The sequence below is a fragment of the Hirundo rustica genome, chromosome 2 (assembly GCF_015227805.2).
Source record: "Hirundo rustica isolate bHirRus1 chromosome 2, bHirRus1.pri.v3, whole genome shotgun sequence".
NCBI classification, from domain to species: Eukaryota; Metazoa; Chordata; class Aves; order Passeriformes; family Hirundinidae; genus Hirundo; species Hirundo rustica.
The window spans coordinates 53582372-53602181 of NC_053451.1; the positions used below are offsets into that span (position 1 = coordinate 53582372).

The 19810-nt window shown below is 42.8% G+C and overlaps 1 protein-coding gene across 3 annotated transcripts in view; it reads right to left on the reverse strand.

Moving 5' to 3' along the window:
* WDFY2 (WD repeat and FYVE domain containing 2) overlaps positions 1 to 19810 on the reverse strand; it is a 77845-nt gene that overhangs the window by 45013 nt on the left and 13022 nt on the right. The window contains exon 1 of one of the 3 annotated variants that reach the window (XM_040089306.2): positions 18000 to 18072. The exons of 1 other annotated variant lie outside the window; for it this stretch is intronic. Coding sequence is in view for 1 of the 2 variants with exons in the window: in XM_040089296.2 (XP_039945230.1) it covers positions 14751 to 14887 (137 nt within the window). In the remaining variant the exon portion in view is untranslated. Of the gene's footprint in view, positions 1 to 14750; positions 14943 to 17999; positions 18073 to 19810 lie in introns of those variants that run through there. One more of the 3 variants, XM_040089296.2, reaches the window with a different exon arrangement.

Below are 19810 nucleotides of genomic sequence, written 5' to 3' on the forward strand. Positions count from 1 at the left end.
AAGAAGCAGCGCAACAACCAGTTCCACAAGAGAACTTAAGACAGTGATACCAAGCACCAACAGATCTAAGGCAAGAGCGCAGGTGTGGGAGTTCTGCTTCCACTATAGAGGCAGGTAGTGAAAAATGGGATTCTCACGAAAACACCACAGTGAAAGCCAATCCACACTATACAAGCTTATCCAAGATGTAGTACTTACATTTTTTCACAGCATCAAGACTGAATATGCACTGACTGAACAAAAAGTCAACTTCCCTGCAAGGCAGGATGGATAATCACACATTCATCCTATTCTTCCTCTCTACAAGGAAGCCTTCCCATTTCAACTTTCAGCTTTAGCAGATGATTTTTCCTAATTATTTCAGATAATATGTAACCATATCATGTTGCCAAATAGCAACACCAGTGTCACTCTGATTTGATTTCAGAAAAGAATATCAATTTAGTTTCACAGGAAGGAGAGAGCTAAGTTGGATATCTTGTTCTGCTTATTTTTGTTACTTCTACATAATTGATAGCTATTTGTAATTTAATTTTATTTGACTCAAAATACGCTTCTTTCTCTTAGTCTGTGGTTAAAATTGTTGTTTCTACAAGATTTTATGCAATGGGGGCCAAGTATTATTTCTATTTGTGTCCAAAATAAGACAGTGCAATGTTGTGGTACAGTAAAATCAGCATATTTTTTGTAAAGTACTATAAAGGTTATTGTACAACTCTTATGTGCCAGGTATTCCAGACACATGTGATTTAAAGGAAATTTTGTTGCTTTCTTAATCCTCCGATGCCTCCAAAAAGCAATCATAATCTTATAACAACTCAGGGCTGGGCTGAAATATTCTGACACCATTTCCTCAGTATCAGAGGACCAGTACCAGAGAATTTCAGATCAACAATCTTGAGAACAGTTAAAGCAATATTAAAAAATCAACAAGAAACTTTTCATAGAAAACACAAAAGGCTCCTACAAGACACCCCACACAAGAAAAATAAAAAATAGACTATATAAATCCCTTCACAATCCTAGAGAGAACAACAACATACTGTGGAAGACAAGGCAAGTCCAACAATCCTTGCCACTGGAAAGCCTGGCTCCAAGACACAAAACCCAGCTTAGCAACTTGGGCCAAGCTCAGATAGAGGAGGACACAACTGCTACAGGGCAACCCCATGCCGAAGAGTGTCAGAACAATGACACTACATCCAACAGGTGTTTTCTGACTCTGTTGCTGCCCCATTCCAATTACTGTGGCAGTGACAGCCGAGGGAAATCTATCACCCTTGTGCAGCTCTCATGCACTCACTCCTCCAGTAACCCAAGTACTGCCTGTCTTTTCGAAACACTCAGCTGATCCCACTCAAGGTCAGCAACAAAACTCTCAAGTGACAGTGGAGCAGGATGAAACCAGCCATGACAACTTCGGTGTTTGTTTGCATATTGAAGCAAAAGGAAATTACTATTTCTTCCTAATAGGAGACACATCACTGTCCACAAAACAGTGGGTAGAGGAGAAGAAAGAAAAAAAAAAAAAAGGACTGAAATACTGTGTGAATCATCCACCAGATACTCAAACGGAAACAGCTTGTACAAAAACTGTAAGATTACAGAAGAGACTCTCCACAAGACTTTGCCCCAACAACACCTTCAACTTCTGTTATATTATTAGTGTCAGGTAAATTGGACAAGGCAGAAAGATGTATGTGATAGTTATAGAACTAGCATCTCTAGCTATAAAAGTATTTTCTATTGAAAATGTGCTTCAAAGACTAATTATTGTGCCTGAAGTTTCCTTGCTTTTCTTACGCAGAGAAGCTCACAAGCTATTGAGGCAGCCTATTTCCTCTTCACAGTTTCTTTGTGGCATCACTGGTTTTACTAGGAAATTGAAGTTTCTTATTTTCTGTCCTCCTTGAAGTTTTAATGCAGCCTACAAAACCTATTAGAGTTTTCTATAATCATTTGGCAGCAATACCAAACGTATGGGCAGAAAACTGCTTGGGGTAAGGTTTGTTACAACTGTACATCCATCTTATTTCAAGTATTTTAGGGAAAGGAGCATGAATGTCATTTTATGATTGAAGGTCTTTTAGAAGAGGTAATGCTTCAGTAAAAATTCACAGCAGAGGGTCTCTAGACTTCCTTGATCTTCTTCAAGGTATGCTTTAGATTTGGATGTCCCTGACGAAGAATTCTCGCTTCAGCACCTTATCCAGCTGTCTGTCTTCCACATACAGATGATTGGTGACTTGTATTTCAAAACTGGTCATTACTACAGCTCAGCACTGTTCTATGACTCCAAAAATACAAGACAAAAGCTTCCACATGCCCTGAAACAGTGAAAGGACTGTCACACTTATTAAAACAAACATGGGTACTTTTACTGGCAGGCCCAGTGCACCTGCAGTGACACCAAGCCCACTGGAAGGATACCATCCTGGGATGGTGTAAGAAGAGAAGGAGCTGGAAGCATTCATATCCCATCTCCCAGACCTACAGGACATGCTCAAACTGGCCAAAGATACATGCCTGGGTGTCAGAAACAAAGGCTCATGGAGAAAACATCTCTTGACAGCTATTGAGGAATGCCAGAAGATGCATTCACATCAGTTACAGGTCCAATGTTTGGGCCTCCCGTGGTGCAGGAAGTGAGCACGGACATCTCACTGGAGAACTTGGCCACCGAGGCCGTGAATGCGACTTCAGTGCTCAAGCTGCGCTCCAGCCCAGGCTGCAGCACTGCAGGTCACTGGCCAAAGCCACACACAGGAATCTGGCAAGCACATGCACTTCTGCTCAGCACAAGGGGCCCTGGGAGACCTGCCCTCCTCTGGACGTCTGGTTGAAGTTATCTAAGAATCTCAGACTACTTTGGTCTCAAATTCAGTTTTTTTAAACTTACTGTTACAGATGTCCAACCACCAGAAATATTTACAGGCATGACAGTTTCAAGGGCTGTGTCTTGTTTAAATTAGTGGCTTAGTTGTTCTTTTTGGGGGTTTTTTTTTGTTGTTTTTAAATCACAGAACCAGTTTCCTGTAGGCAATCCTCCCACCAGGAGAAACAGCCACATGACCTGGGTGCTCCAGAGATATGAAACACACCTACATTAGTAACGTGACACAGGTCTGGGACCTGCCTCCGGCAGTGAGGCCACCTGGCAGGGAAACCAGGAGCTGCATCCAAGCTATGTACTGGGAACGGTCCCTGGTACAAGCTGACTTCCAAACCCTGTGTGGGCACTGCTTGATGCTGTGCAAATTGGCTGATGGCAAGCAGAGCACCTGATACCAACAACCAGACATCACAGCAAGCCAGATCCCAGTGCTTGAAATATACACTTGCACTATTTAATTTATTAGAAATACAGTCACTATAGCTACTGGCCATGGGTTCAGCTGCCCATTTCTCCCAGGCTGTTCATGGAGCTATTAAAAAAAGGAAACAGCACTGATCCCTTTATACACCAACCATCTTGTGCAATACTGGGCTTGTCTAAAAGAACAGGAAAGCGAGAACAAGGGGTTTGCTGCCTACCCTCACAAGAGCTCTACTTTCTTGTTACATTGTACATCACAATAATATCTCAAAATGGTCCATATTTTCCTACTTTCCCCCCTTCATTTTTATTAGCCTGAGGTCAATATAACGGCATTGGTCAATAACTGAATAAATATCACTTTTAGGCTTGAAGTTATCATACACAGCAAGAAAGGGAAATGAAACTCAAAACAAAAAGATGACCATTGCCAGGATAATGCTTTAGAATATCACAACAACCAGCCTGCAAATTAGGAGCTTGCCTTCAAACACAGGCAGTATCATTTATTTCTGGAAAAATACTATTGAGTCTGAGGAGTCAATACATGCACACACACCACTTTTTGAAACCGCTGTTTGCACTTTTTAATCCACATGCTAAACACAAACACAGATAACTAAGCAATTACCCATGTAATTTGCTTTTCCTATCTCCAAAATTTTTGTCAAAGTGGTTGTTTATCTATTTCTCTCATATTATTTTCTATACAAAACACTCGCCTACACATTTAATATAGGTTTTGTGCTTAACAGCTGTGTAACAGCAACATTTGTTTCTAAAAGAATTTAACTCTTAAAACCACGTAAAAATGTCTGTTCATGTCAAAAAGGGCATGTGAACACAAATTCAGTTTTAGAGCACAGGAAAAGCCATGGGGAACAATGACTGAGGCAGACCAAGCTGTTGGTTATGTTTAGCCATGCTTCCTGCTGGTGACCTCAATAATTTCAATCCTTGGGCCATCCATTCAGGCATGTTCACACCTCATAAAAACCAGACAACAATGTTCATGCCTGCTTCCTTGAAGAAGAGGCTCTAGGTCATCAGGTTTTTAAAGAATGAATTTAAGCCGTGATCAAAAGGGTGCTGTGGATGAAACTAGTTGGGGATGACGACTTCTTGGCTTAGTTTCCTGGTCAAAAAAATTATTAAGGAAATCCTCACCACTCTTCTCTCTCATCTACTAAAGAATGAAAGAAGGAGCAAAAGCATCTGAAATCACAGAGGAGCTTTCAGAATTCAGATGAAAGTCATGCATTTTTCTGCATTTTTCAGACACCACAGCATATAAAATTTTTTAAACAATCGGTACATTCATAGCTCCCTTTCCCTCCTGCTTTCTCTGGTACATAATACAGGTTAACAACAGTATTTGTAAAAAAGCTTATTGCTGGAGACGGAAGGACCGTGACCAACAGCATTTACAGCACTTCTTGTTTAACAAAAACACCCCTACCCTTACTATTTATCTTTCACTCCAAAATCAACACTTCGGAACCTGAATTAGTGATACAAGCTACTGAGGGATTTCCTCCCTTCCCCATGGTCTTGTGCTCCACAACCATTTCAGCAGCCATAAAGAGTATGCAAAGGGGAAGATGAAATGCCAAACAACAGAGGTCTCAAATATTCCCCCAGAGCAAAGCCTGCAGCTGGGCAGCCTGTAGATATCCTGCCTGCAGAACAGCTGAGAGATCTCTGCAGCAGCCCACCCCAACCACAGCTCTTCACCTGCTGGTGCTTTATAGCTCAGACTGTCATGGTACTCCAAGCACCATAGCCAGCTCTCTGAAATTTTATGTGCTTTGGCCTTTTGGCTACAAATAAACTTGGCAACAACAGGGATCAGAGTGTGAAGCTGGGAGTTCAGTGCTTGTATGGGTCTGGCCCTGCTGGAAACCTGGCAGGATCATTTATCAGCTGATATTTTCAAAGCATGATGATCGATTCATTTATTCCCACTCATTTACTGGCAGTTACAGAAGTGACCAAGAAGAGATTAGTTTATGAAATCTGATTCATTTCTTGAAGAGAAGAGAGACTGACATCTTTGGAAATGGATTAGTGCCTATACATTGTGTAATCAACCCCTGTATGTAACACACAGTGCCAAATATAGTGGTCTACCACCACTATAAAAGCTGCTGCTTTCCCAGCTTGCTCCTGCCTGAGGGAATCCAGCATAGGTCCATTCTGAGCTGCCAGTGCCAGCTCAAGCAGTCTCAAAAACTTCAGATGCAACAGAACTTAGAAAACTTGAGGTAATATCAGACAGCACTGAAAGTCTCAGCTACTAAGGCAACAACAGACAAGGCAAGGCTTTGGTAGACCCAAAATACTCTTTTTGGGCTGAATTATAGTGTTCTGACTGAATGGGACATAGTTATCAGTGGAGCAGAATAAGACTCATCACTTGAGTGCCACAAAAAGTATTAACTTCTTAATTTCAGTAATTAAATAACATCAGGGGACAATAAAGTCAAAGGTGTCAATTTTGATTTGACAAATACATTATCTTTTCACCCTCTGCCCTCAGCACAATTAACGTTGAGACTGCTCTAGTCCTCTTTTCCCCACCTAAGTACTACCACACTGCCCTATGCAGATCTCTAGTTTTTATCAGTATTTGCTTCTGTCTATGCTGTAATAAATTGTTCCCATGGCAGATTAAAAGCACAGAGATCTTAAACTCTAGAAGACAAACAGAAGACCATTCAGCAAAGACCCTTTTACCTCCCATTAAGCTCCTGGCCAGGAGAAAGCAGGCTATGATGAGGCCTGATCAAGGACTCCTGTGCCACAGGAGTCAGAAGCAATGGGTCCAGTCACAAGGGCTGTACACTGGATGTTGGAGAACAGCACAGACATGATCTTTCCTGCTGGACTTCCAGGAACTGCAGAAGGGCAATCATCCTTTGACAATTGCTTATTGGAGCTCCTGACAGAGCGAGCGAAGCTAAGGCATGATTCCTAAATCCAGACAAGACATGTGTAGAGGACCTCCACTGCAACCAAAATGCTGCAGTTGCCTTTAGCCTACCCTGCATGCAGCAAAAGCCAGGCTGGACCACAGGCTATGCCCTTGCCATCAAAGCTGAAAGCATCTCCTTGGAAAATCTACTTTCATTCTATCCAATGGAATGCACATGGTGCTGCAAAACGTGAAGCCTATGAAATGTCAATTTGAACTGCTGATTCACTGGGTGACTCCACAGCCCACATCAGCTCTGGCAAAACACAGAGCTGAGAGGAAGGACGAGTTTCTCTGTATTGGATGGGAAAAAGGAATGGGGTATGGGAATGAGAAGATACAGCCTAATAACACTTAGGATCAAGAAAAAACGTAAAATAAGGATAATTTGGCACATAAACAAAATGAGTGCAAACTTTAAGGTCCCAAAGTATTCCACAAAGCAGATACACCTCCTGCTTAAGAATACAATTACAGCTTTATTTGCTATTATAAGTGAATTTAAAGCCAAAGATAAATTTACCACATTTGCACGCACTGCTGGTGATGCAAAATCTCATTATCTGTCAGGTTCTCAATACGGGCAAGGATCTTCTCTCCATATCCCTTCAAGACAAAGCACCGTACTTGTTCTATCACCTGAATCCAGATAATTCAACCTGATGGCAAAACAGGCCACTTCACTTTAGGACAGCCTTTTCCCAGATTTCTCTCCACAGGACGCAACTCCTAAGAAACCACGATTACAGCCCTGTAAAGGTCAAAAGCATTTCTTTCTGGGGCTGATCGATCACCACTGTTATTGCAAAAACCTGCTAAGTACATCGATCTTTCACCTCACAGTAGGAGGGAATGGCGCAGGACTCAGAGAATGAAAAACAACATTAGACAAAACTGCAGTAAACTTGGCAGCAGAACAGCAGTGCTTTCTACCCCGGACTGTGCCTTGGCGTCGCCTTCGATTCAGAGCTCAAAACCTTAAGAGTTCCCTGAAAAACTTAATTTAAGTGGTGAATACACATGATCTGACAAGCAAAGCCCATATGTTCAAAATCTGGCCAAGGTTAGTTACACAATGCTATTTCCTGCAGCCTGACTAAGAGAAAAATTGAAACACCACATTTTTTAGCCCAGCCTCCACAGCTGTTCTCCCTCTCATGAGGATGAAGGCAGTATTTTGTCCATCTCAAATTTTGGCACAGTCTAATTTGTAAAATTTATTATTTGCTTTCTGATAGGCCAAGATCAATTTTGGCCATTATTCATGTGCAGTTTCAAGCCATCAAGCATGTGGACTATGACATATGAAGAACCCCGAGTGATGCATATGGCTCTGTGATTATGTAAAGGCCCCTGCCTGGAGTGTCACCTGGTAAACCTGCCCTCTCCTGCTTCTTCTTTCACAAAACTGTCCCTTTCCTTCTCTAGGCTTGCTCCAACCACTCACCCAAACTGCTTGCAAGGGTACCCTCAATTCCTGTGTGGATGTTTGTTCTACAGTTTTCCCATTTACACTATTTCTTTACCTCACAAAAGTATAAAGAAGGAAGCTTCCTTTTCTCTTTCCTAAAATGCCCCATGCAGGACAAGGCTCTGCTGAACAGGATGTGGCCTGCTGTTTGAGGCTATTCTCAATACTCCACGGCTGCTGCTCCTATTCCCTCCCATGGTGCTCCATCTCATCCTACCACATCCAGCAGTGCATGGCAGCATCCATCACTCCTCACGCCACATGCAGAAGGGAAACAGATGTGATTCTTGCTTCTGGTCTTGCAAGAGAATGCATTATGGCCTACTGCAAGTCTTCTCAAATCTCTGGGCAAATACATGCAATTATCAGAAGTTTTATACAAACCTGCTCATATTTGGGCAGTGTGTGCTGAAGCAAAATGAGCAAAGCAGTGTTTTTATGTGAATAATCTTTCAGTGTCTGAGAGGTTACAGTGCACAGAACACAGTGATGCACACAAGACACTTGTACAAAAGCCAGTTGCTCCCCTTAGGGCATTGCTCATCATTTAAGAAGCTTTTAGAGCTCCTGACCACAGAAGCACCAACGGAGTGCCAGCGTTATGTCCTCCTACTCTCTCCTTTCCCTTTGATCTCTGAGCAGCCAAGCATTTTCTGACTTCTCTCAGAGCTGTTACAAACACCATTTTACAAAACTTGTGCCACTTTTGAGCAATTCTCTTCCGTGATAGTATCACACAGCTAAAAGACGTTGCTGGGAAACCTATGCACAGATTAGTGTTGGCAGATACCGTGCAGGCACCAGCACAGCTGGAGAGAGGGAAAAAAGAGAGTCTGCCTCAGCAAACAAAATACTATAAAGTAGCTCAGACAAGCTACTGACATATTTCTATTGTGCTACAATGGTCACATGCTATTTGAGACCTTCAGTTTGCTAAGTGACCCACAATGAAAGGTCAGCCTCACTTAAATAGCTCAGTAGCTTCAAAACTGTTGCAATTCCTTTCGTTTAAGGTAATGCAGCCATCTTGTGTTGCAGCATCACTGCCTCATCTAGACATCTTTATCTTGAGGAAAAAAAACCAACAAGTTTCCTGCAACAGTGCATATTCAGTTATATGCCATCTCCGTACTGCATGGACTCCATAACTGGCATTTGTTTTTTCTCCCAGGGTCCGCAGGCCACACACAGAGGTGGCATTGTGCGGTCCCCTCTTGGCGAGAAGCACTGTTCAGCTGCAGAACTGGAGAGACTGCAGGGGAAGGTCACCAAGCCTGACAAATATGAGACATGCTGATGAGAGTTCCAGTCTCTCTGTAAGCAGATGCCAGGGAAATTAAGATGGGGTCAGGGAAGACAAGCAGAAAAATGAGAACTGGTTAATATGGGAAGCAGATGCATCATCTTGAAACTTGCTGCAACTCAAGAACACTGTTCAGCAACAGGCAGAAAAAGAGGCTACCAGGAGGCAAACAGAAGGTATATTAAGTAGCTCTTCTTATTCCAAATAAAGTTTGTAAGATAAGATATATTCACACACACCTTTTGTAGAAGGAATGATCTCTAGAACAGAGAGGGGAGTGAAAGCCGTTGCACCTCTGACTCGAAAGGCTCAAGCACCTAAGGTTTCACTCTGTTATGCTGCCCAGCTGTGCTGCTGAAGCTGGGTCTGTACAGGCTGTGGTCCAAGTCGCATCAGAGCTCATTTTTGCTGCTGTTGTCTTGCAGTTAAGACATGAACTTAATGCAACTGCAGGAGTTTCACCAAGCTGTGCATTGACCTACATGAGCTAGTAGTTTCACGATAGCTCAAATCAGAGAAATGAGACTAAATGCTTGTGCTTCAAATCTTTGACTGACACACAAGGAAAACAGCATCTAAAGGCAAGGGATCCACAAGCTCCGATAAACTTCAAGGTGGCAGAAAGCAGCACAGAGGGTTAAAAAAAGCATAACATTGCAAGCTCTCCCACAAGTTACTAAGTGGAGTTTATCACTCCCAACAAGCACTCAGCCAGACATTTTATGTGCTAGTCTCAGATTTTGGCATCTCAACAGGATACATGTTAGTCAAATCAGGAACAATTACTTTTCAACATCTGCAACAATGTCTAATTCCAAGTACTTTTGGACCTTCTGTCCTCTCTCTCAAGCCTCTTGCCAGCATCCGCTTCTTCCTTGCAAATAGCCAGCACAAACTTCCATCCTGACCTTTATTCCAAACACACACTCATCAAATTACAACATATCCAAAAAATTTAGTTAAAAAAAAGGTAACCAAATTGCATCTCCAGCACTAGGTCTCTTCAATTCCTATCAATAATTTTATTGGTGACTGATGCTTTTATCAATATTTAAAGAACCTCCAGGCAGGAACAAGTCCTTTTACACTTGTGAAGAGCATCCACACCTTCTGCACTGCTTGAGCCACTGTTCATGCTGCAATCACCTGGGTGTGAAACCTACAGGCTTAGACTGATAAAACACACACAGACAGCATCAAAATCAGTTCTCACAGCATCTGTACTTCTGCTGCAAACCAACAGTCACACACAAGGCAGAGCAGACACCAGTGATGTAACCCTGAGCTTAGGCAAGAATTACAGACCTGTACTGCAACCACACTGCTGGGCAAAGCAATCACTTTCTACCACTCCACCACAGGAGAAAGGAAACTCAGTTTACCAAGAGTCTGCCTGAATGCAGCACTGTGTGAAGAATCCCACCTTTCCATTAGAGCTTCTTCACAGGCATGAACTGTGATGCTCAGTGTTCTAGATCTGGACAGGAAAACCACAAGGAGAAAAAGATTGCTTTTGATATACTTAAGGGTGGAAAGATCACAGTTCTCCATGTTAGAAGTCATGTCAGCACAAAGCCAAAGACGACTCCCACATTTCTTGTCACATTTGCATGTTCCCATTCCTAGTCCACTGTTAGTTTAGCAGAGGAATTTTAATTTACACAAGATGAACATTAAGTTGTCATGCCCTCTAAAAAACCTGCCAGTTAGCACACCCAAAACTCAAGCCTTGGACAACAACTGAAGTGCATATCTGTATTTAAAACCCTCAAACTGTAAACGAAACTTCACAATACAAGCTCTGCACAGTTTTCTCTGTGTGAGATGAAGAAACTAGTAAGATAAGCACTCTCGGCTCACTGTCTATACAGTGATCTATATGAAGAAACTGAGACATCTGAGTTCAAAGAACTTAAGATAATACAAGGCAATGGAGAAGAAAAAGGTCTCTATTCCCTTATTGTGAGAAAAAAAAAAAATTAAAAATGCTATGGGATAAAGGGATAAATATTTTTCTCCTACGTCTTGTCACCTTCTAGACTAGAATGCCCATTTTTTAAAATAAAAGGATTTTGACAATTTTCAGTTGACTGTGAAAACTTTTACTTCCTGTGAATACTTCAAGGAGAACAGTTCTTGATTGCAACACCTACATTTAGAAGGTCTGTAGCATCGAAGTGAGCACAGAACTCCCACCCGCAACAGGGCACAGACCAGGAAAGCTCCTTTACAGCAGCCTCCGTGAAAGTTCTCCCCACTTACAGTCCAGCTAGTGGTAAAAGGAGAGCTACTGGCAAAATGCAGGTTTACCACGACGCCCTCCAGCCAGTCTCACAATCAGAGGCCCAGCTGAATTAGCATCCACAGCACTGGCAGGCGCTTGAGAAACACACAAGTGTGCCAGCACTGAGAACTGCTTGCACTGAAAGCTGGGTGAGCCAGTGCACTTGTCCCACTGCATCCCATGCTCAGGTAAGATTAATGAACACTAAATCTTCTCTGGAGCATGGAATTAGATATGTCTGAACTTGACATGCCAGTGACCTACTTTTCAGACTTGCCCAACACCCACATCTCCCTCTAAAGCCAACGAAAGACAAGGATGCTCCACAATTTTGAAACGGCAGCACATGCTTTTAATACTGAGGAAGATGATGACAACTTAGGATCAGCTGTGCACAACAGGAAACTCCCACTCTTGCTTCACATGAGCATACAAAGCTATGGATCACTCAAGACTCTACATGTTTGGCTATATACGTCTGTTGATTCCACGTGTTTGCTGGCAGAGAAAGAGCATGGATGAAAGATAGTAACTCCTTAGAGTCATCCTGCATTAGATATATACATTTCTGGATATCAAATTTTGCCACTACTGTAACTCTCATCCTGCATGCTTTTCCTTAGAAGAAATACACAAAATACCTTATCCCTCCAATGCATACCAGCTGTACTGTACATAAAGGCTCAGTCTACTTTGCCCAGATATAGAATCAGAAAACCCACTAAGATTAGGACACAATGAAACTCACTCAGTTATCATGAGTGATCAGAATTCAGAAGAGAAAAATCTGTGTGCATTATCTGTACAAATGACACACACTAAAAAGGAACTCCAGCTTGTTTGGTATACAAAGTTTTGAGAATCTAGTTAAATATGTAAACCTGTTTCCCCTCCCCCAGATTCCTTCTTTCCCTCCCTTTGTCTTTCTTTATGAGGAATAACCACACTCTCTATTATTAGATAGTTTATTAATGTTATTTCTTAAAATATATATGTGCTACAAACATGCAGGGCTATATAATCCATGACAATGTATGCAAGCTATAGCTAACACTTTTAAAGCCAGATAACATCACTGGTGCCATACAAAATTGAGACCAGAGACAAGCTAGCTCCTGCTTTTAAAGATTTAGGAGTATAGAGTCACATCATGCAGCAAAGGAAACCTTTGAAGTGGCACCTAGCTGTTGTGTATGCAAAGCAACTTCAATAATGATGTGGTCAGCCATTAACAAGCAAAACCGTTTCTCCTTCACCTACAGAAGTCCCAGCCTGAAGCAAGCGCTGGAGATGGCAAGTCATTCCAGCTGAAGTTCTCTGCAGAGGTTTCAGAACATTTTCAGTGCATATCACAGGCTGGGAAATGTGGATAAAACTCACTTATTTGGTTAACAAGTAAAGGGATAGGTAACACCTCCATAACCATCCTTAACAGTTTCCAGAAGCTCTAAAAGCCCTCCACATTCCAAGGCCATTAAACAACCAAGTCAACACTGACAGGAGAAGGCAGGTCCAAACAGGAAAAGGTGCCAAAAGGATCTGCACAAGCCTAATCATAATACACAGGTATTGAAAGTCTGGCAAATTATGCTTTCACCCCAGGTAGCCTAAAACCTGCAAGTTAGACTCCCAACCTGCTATTCCTTCCAAGTCAGTTTTAGGCTCTTAACCTTTTAATTACAATAAAAATGCTAATGCAAACAGAAAATGAAAGAAAGATCAATCAACCAACATGCCTAAAGAAATAAAAGGCAGGATCATAGCTTGTAGCATGTCAAGGATGCTGCAAACAAACCCCGCAAGCGGGCATACTGCCTGTTTAATTCCTTTAAACAGAAAATAGCCTGGGAACCTCCTGACTCTCCTGGCGTGAAACTCGTGGTTTCTTCTTCACTACTTGCATCTTGAAGCTGACATTTCAGTTACTAGTGAAAATAAAGTTGCCTCATCAATCCCTTTCCCTACACAGAAATATCAACCTGGAGCATCAACCTCTTATCAACAACTAAAGGTACTTGTTTTTGCTAAGGTGAGGGAAGACACAGAGATTGAGAGATACGTATACGAGATAGAGATACGAGAAGAAATAAATTTCAGGAATACGCTCTTACAGGTAAAAAGAATTGGCTAAGTAAGCCTAACAAGCTACAATGAACCAAACAAGCTCAAGCTTTATTCAATGTAATTTTAAATACATAAAAAATGTGAAGACAATAAAATTTTGAGTACATAGCAATGTAAAACTCTACTTAAAGTTCCTTTGACGGTATACTTGTTTTAAGTAGCTCAGCTCCTCTTGCTACCAGGCATATGAGAGTTCACTTGGAGACCTCAGCTTAGGTGAACTTAAATGATCTTAAATTTGCACACATTTGACAGCTGAAATTTAAGTCACAGTGAAGACAATGATAAAAGAAAATACTGTCAGTATTTCAGAAAGCTTGCAGAGACTTAAAAGCAAACACTCAACAGAACAACAGGCATCCATGAGACGGTCCATCCAAACACCCGTGAGTAACAAAACATTGACACGCTGGTCAACAACATGTATCTTTCAATCTCAGGACACAGGCTACACCGTACACCTGAGCTACAAAGAAACCTTGTTTAAAATAACTATTTATGGACACTGCAAGAAAAACAAGCGCTTATTCTGAAATAAAATATTTTCAAGATAGAATTTTGAAGCTCCAGCTGCAGGGCTGAATGAAGTTTGAGCTCTTTCAGAAGTGACAGAGCAGCCTCTGGGCAGCCTCAGTTCCTGAGAAGTCCTGCTAAAGGGCCTGAAAGCATTCTCCTTGGCAGCTTTTCAATACGAGATTTAACTCCAAGATCTTACCACTGATACATGGCATTTTTAAACAATTACCAAGAAACTTTTGGAGGGGGAAAGGGGAACCAAAACCACTGTTTTAGCCTTAGGCAAGGTCAAAGATCTAACCCGGCAATCCTCGTGATGAAGGAGATCTCAAATCCCATTTTACCCACGCTAAGAAAAGTCACTCGAGTCCTGCAAGTTTCAGCGGCGCCCCGGCCCGGTCACTGTCCCGACCCACACAGCGGAGGAGGAGGAGCGGGACGCTCCGCTGGACATCCCTGCTCCGGGCTCCTTCCCCTCCAGGGCGTGATGCGCCTGCCGAAAGCAACGTCCCTGTGCTGGACCACCGCCACCCTGGCGCTTGCCGGGCTCCGGGTGGTGGAGTCTACAGTCGCACGGGGATGCTGGTGGTCCGCCTCCACCATCGCTCGCCGGCGGGACCCACCACCTCCCGCCGGTGACGGTGGCGATGGGGGACCACCAGGCAGGACCCCGCGGGCCCAGCACTGCCCCCATCCCCGGCAGCAGTGGTGGGAGGTGGCAGACCACCGCCGCGGCCCCGCTGAACACCCGCTCCCCGGTACCTGTCTTCCGAGACGCTGATGACCCCGTCCTCCTTGGGCACTATCGCTGCCATGTTCACCACCTCCTGCGAGCCCTCCACTTTGTTGAGCAGGAGGGGCTTGCGAGTCAGCGCCTTGGGCTGGGGCTCCGCCGCCATGGGGCCGGCGGGCACCGCCGCTGCCGCCGGAGGAGGCTACGGCCGAGGGAGGGAGGGAGGCGGCCCGCACTGCCGAGGCGGAGGAGGGACTTGCCGGAGCCGGGCGCTCCCCGGGAAGCAGGAACACCGCGGCGGCGGCGGCGGCACCGCCCCCGAGCGGGCAGGGCCGGGCCGAGCCGGGCGGGGCGGGGCGCGGTGCTCTGAGGGGCGGGAAATGGCGGCCGCCCGCCGCCATCTCGCGGAGCGGAGCCGCGGCTTGGCCGAGGGACACCTGCGGTCCGGCGGAGGTGCGAGCGCACCTCTCCTGCCAGGGCCGCCCTCCCAGCGCCGCGGGCTCGCCCCAGGGACAGCCCGGGGAGCGCGTCCCTCCCTGACCCGTGCCCGCTTATGGACTGTCGGCACCGCGCCGTCCGTCCCACACTGCTGTGCCCGTCGGGCGGAAAAAAACCAAAAAACCAACGCGAGTAAAGATCAAACAGATTGTTGCTGCGAAAGTAGCTGCATCCCTCTGTTTACATTTTCCTGTCTTAGTTTTTCCGGGACTGAAGGTAAACATGGGATTGCTGCTGCTGCATTAGACAGGGCCGCTGGCAGGCAGGGCTGCGCCGCGGCGCCGGCAGAATTTCTCTTTCAGAAAGGTTATTCCTATGGGAAACGCAGCAGACTTCCAGCAACTCGTTTTCATCAAGCGGCTTCTTTTCGCTCGCTTTTCCTGACACATTCATTGAGCTCCAAGAAAGTCAGATCACTTGCCCAAAGCTCTGTGCTGAAACCAGTGAAAAGGCAACTTCCTCCCGAGGCATATGCCAAACTTTCATAATCTGTCTCGAACGATTCTGGAAAATCATGCTCAATGTCTGAACTGCTGTCCTACATTGCAGAAGTTGTAAGCAGATTGGAAAGCGCTATTCAACTGCAAGTTTAAATTTACTTGAACTAAGCCCAATGAGCAGTGGTTCTTGAGGGAAAAAAAAAAAAAAAAAAAAAAAAAAAAAAAAAAAAAAAAAAAAAAAAAAAGGCAAGTATGAAAAAATCCAAGATCAGGATACTAAATTTTTCTCCAGCCTCTGCAACAGAACAAATCCTGATTGCCCACTCACACTTCTGTTGCCTATGTAGTAGACAGAGGCAACAGAGGAAAGATAAAGTCAATTCCTTGTGACAGAAATTAAATTTCACCATGTTAATAATCTCTGTTCTGCTAAACAAACAGCATCTGCAGGAGCACAGCAAGACATTAACGCTTTCTCAACTAAACATGACAGGTCCACAAGTGTACTGTAGAGGGAAAGGTCTGGTCAGCAACAGCTGGATTACAGGAAATGAAACTGCAGTCTCAAACTATTTCCCTGAGGTTGTGTGATTGGACTAGATAATATCTCTTCCTCCTAATTCTTAAAAGGGAGCTAATACTGAAGAGTCAAAGACCCACCTTCTTACTGCTATGGATGATCCTGCAGTTGTAGGCTAGACCTACAGATAGGAATGCTTATCTCACTACTTGGTGAGGTGTGACGTAGTCTTTGAAGATTGATACACTTGTTAGTTTTCAGGATATCTCAAAAAATGGTTTTTAAACTGAAGTCTGGTAAAGTCTACTATCCTTGCAGTAGTTTGCTCTCAAGATTAGGCATTGTGGATCACTGACAGATAGATAGACAGGGGCTGTAGACAGCAGGCTGCAGGCTCTTGGGACATCCAGAATACATTTTCCAAAAAGGCTTTTAAGATAGAAAGTAGTTGAGAAAAATGAGTGTCTTGATAGGCAAAGGTGTGGGTCACAGGACTGGCAGGTGGTCCTACATATCTCCAATCAGCTGGATCATCCTCAGTTGCCTACTGAAACATAACTCTTCCCTATTAATCTTGTCTCTCTTACGTCCTTAAACAGTTCCAACTATTCCTTCAAGTTTTAAGATGCTGTTTGGAGGAAAGCACTAAAAAATGAGCATATATTTTGGACTGAAGTGAAATAATAATATGACAAAATGAAATATATGTATATATGCTCTATATAAATGGTTGGTCTTTGGAAGTAAGTTACCCTTTGGGGAGAAAGCAAGGAGAAAAAAAAAAAAAAAAAGACAATAAAATGCAAGAGGGATTCAAGAATTCCAGTGGCTATTCAAGATACAATTCTTGAGAGCATTTTTATAAAAATTATCTAATGGGGATTTTCTCTGCAAGACCAGGAAAGTACTTGCATAATAGAAAGGTGTCCTGAGGTCTAGTACATGATTTTACCAGGTGTGCACACTTAGGTTCAGCGCTCTACTCTCCCTGATGAGATTGGGAAGTAGGGTTGGGAAATTATGGCACACAAAAGCAATTTTGCTGTGACTGATGGAAGAAAAAATAATGTATGGAAGCCTGGAGAGAGGAGTAAGGGAGACAGAGGAAATAGAAAGACTTCAAAGTGAGAACCCGGAGCTTCATCTTGCATTCTCCCCCACAGGCTTAAAGAGTATTGTGATGGTGGAAAAGGCATGGAAATTACCAACAAGACTTGAGTGTTCTCCCAGGTCTACCACTGTCACACAAAACATCAAAAACTTTTTAGAAACAATTTTACTATAATGACAAAGTTGGCAATCATGTCTTGTGTGACAGTTCAGACAAAGTTAGAATTGCTGTAAACATCAAGTTTAATGAGAAATTACAAAAGCAAAAGTTTATAAAAGTGTTTCCCCATATAACTGAAAAGAAAAATCAAGCAAATAAATCTCATAAATACTTCCTGGAATATATTTTTTCAATTTCTACCATAGCTTGCAGGTCAGATTGCATGGATTAAAAATATTGCTAGGACTAAAAGCATGACAATTTAGTATCTGAATCTGAAGCCAAGAAAAGCAAGCTTATTCAGTTATTTTTCTGCATTTAAAATGTTGTAGGATTAAGATTTATAAGATGCTCCTCTGGTACTTGGCTTTTGTAGGAAATTGCAAAAATTACATCATTTAAAGGTTCTATTTCTTGTCTAGTAGGCATGCTTGGATTATGTGAACTTTCTTGAAAGAATGCATGCATCCAGTGAGACAGAATGAAAATCAAGCTGAAAAATGCAGCTAACTTTATATCAAATTAGTATTACCTCATCTTTGGTTCTTACCGTAATTTCTCTTACTCTGTGTTCTGGCATGACACCACGGTAAATGAAATATCCATCCCTCTGTTAGTTTTGGCCCTTCTATTCTGGAGACAGGCTGACTTTCCCCCTTTTGACTGGGGTAGAATTAGGTTCCCTGCCTCTAAAGCAGCAGCTGTGGCTCATGTCATTCATGTGCAGGGTGAGGACAGAAGACCCCGGGGAAGCAGCTGTGCTGGTTCGGACTGATGCGTTCACACAGCGGAGCCTCTTTCCATGCCCTCGTACTGCACCAGAGTCTCGAAGGACTGTCTCCAATTCCTTATCTGCAGTCTCGTTTGGAGATAGGAATTGGAGCAACCCGAATTCCCCATCTGCTCTGGCAATTTGCTTTAAAAGCTGCTCTCTGGCTCCATCTTCTGTTTGGTTTGTTGGGCTTGGGATTGGTTTTTTATGTATATTTATCTTGACATACAGGGGTGAGATTCTTCTAAGTTTTACATACTAAAGTTCTTTAAAAAAATAGGTAATCACATCTTGTGTGACCGTTTAGACAAGGAGAGAGATCTCCGACCTGCAGAAGGAAAGACTGGCCCAGAGAGGAGGGAGCTAAAGGTTCCCAGCTCCGCTGTAGCTCTGTGTTTACAGATTCTCCTGTTCTGCAAAGCTGTTACTCTTGTTGCAAGACGAGGTGAAGTCCTTTGTCCAAAAAGCACAGCAACATGTTTGTTTTGGTGTAATTGTACTTTTCTGCATAGTTATGAGATTTACATGATCTGGAAGTGTAAGTGACACCTCTCATACATTTCAGCAAGAACTGTCAAGCACTGAAGCCACTGAGTAGGCATAGGAGAATTTAATAAACAGATTGGTCTTTCTGTGGATGCTATGAGAAACAGCCGTTTTACAAAGTGCTCAACAATAGTAAGAGTCATAGTAAGAGACGTCTCTAATAAAGAAAAACTGGTTTATGGTGATTAATTTTTATGTCCAAATTATTCATGCCCTTTTGAGCCATTAAGTAATCGGATTCCAGCTGCTCTTACCCTGCAAGAAGGGAACTAGTGTGGGAGCAAAACTGCACTTTGACTGATTCAGTGCTTACATTTAAAATTGCTCTGTTGACAGCAAGCCAGATTTTGGCTTCTGAGGCCTCTTCCTTAATCACCCATGCAAAATCAAAAAACTTACATACACAAAAGATGACCACCTAAAAAAGGTAAAAACCACTTGGCAACAAGTAGAGTTGCCTCTCAATAGTCATTGAATATAGTCTGTTGCTCTCTCTCATCCTTTTATTCTGTTCGTTTGTAAACTAAATGTTTTCCAGCTTTACAATATATAGAATTTACAATTTCTTCTATACCTGCACTTCTATGCAACTGCAAAAATGCATGTTTAAAATTCTCTCCTTCTCCTATTTTGTCATCAGTGACAGCCTTCATAAAATAGTTACTGAAAAGTATTTTTAATTTCAGATGCTACATCATTCTTGGAAGACTGTGGAAACAAATATAGATGTGCTCTTTATATAGGAAGGCAAACTTCATGAAGTACCAAAATGTTCTGTGGAAAATCTGCTTGTCCGTCTTGCTTAAAAATATGAAACTTGTTACAAAAATGCACCCTCAAATTTAATCAGTGCTCCTTATTTTGCTCCAGGGATTTATCAGTCACACAATTAATAGTGTACCACCTATCACAATTCTATTAATAAGCCCTACTTGCTCACTGTGACAGTTTTCTTTTATATTTTATTAGTTTCGATTTATGTGGCCATTGAGAAAATTAGGACCTTTGAGAAACTGAGCTTGAATCTGCTCTGGTTCAAAGTT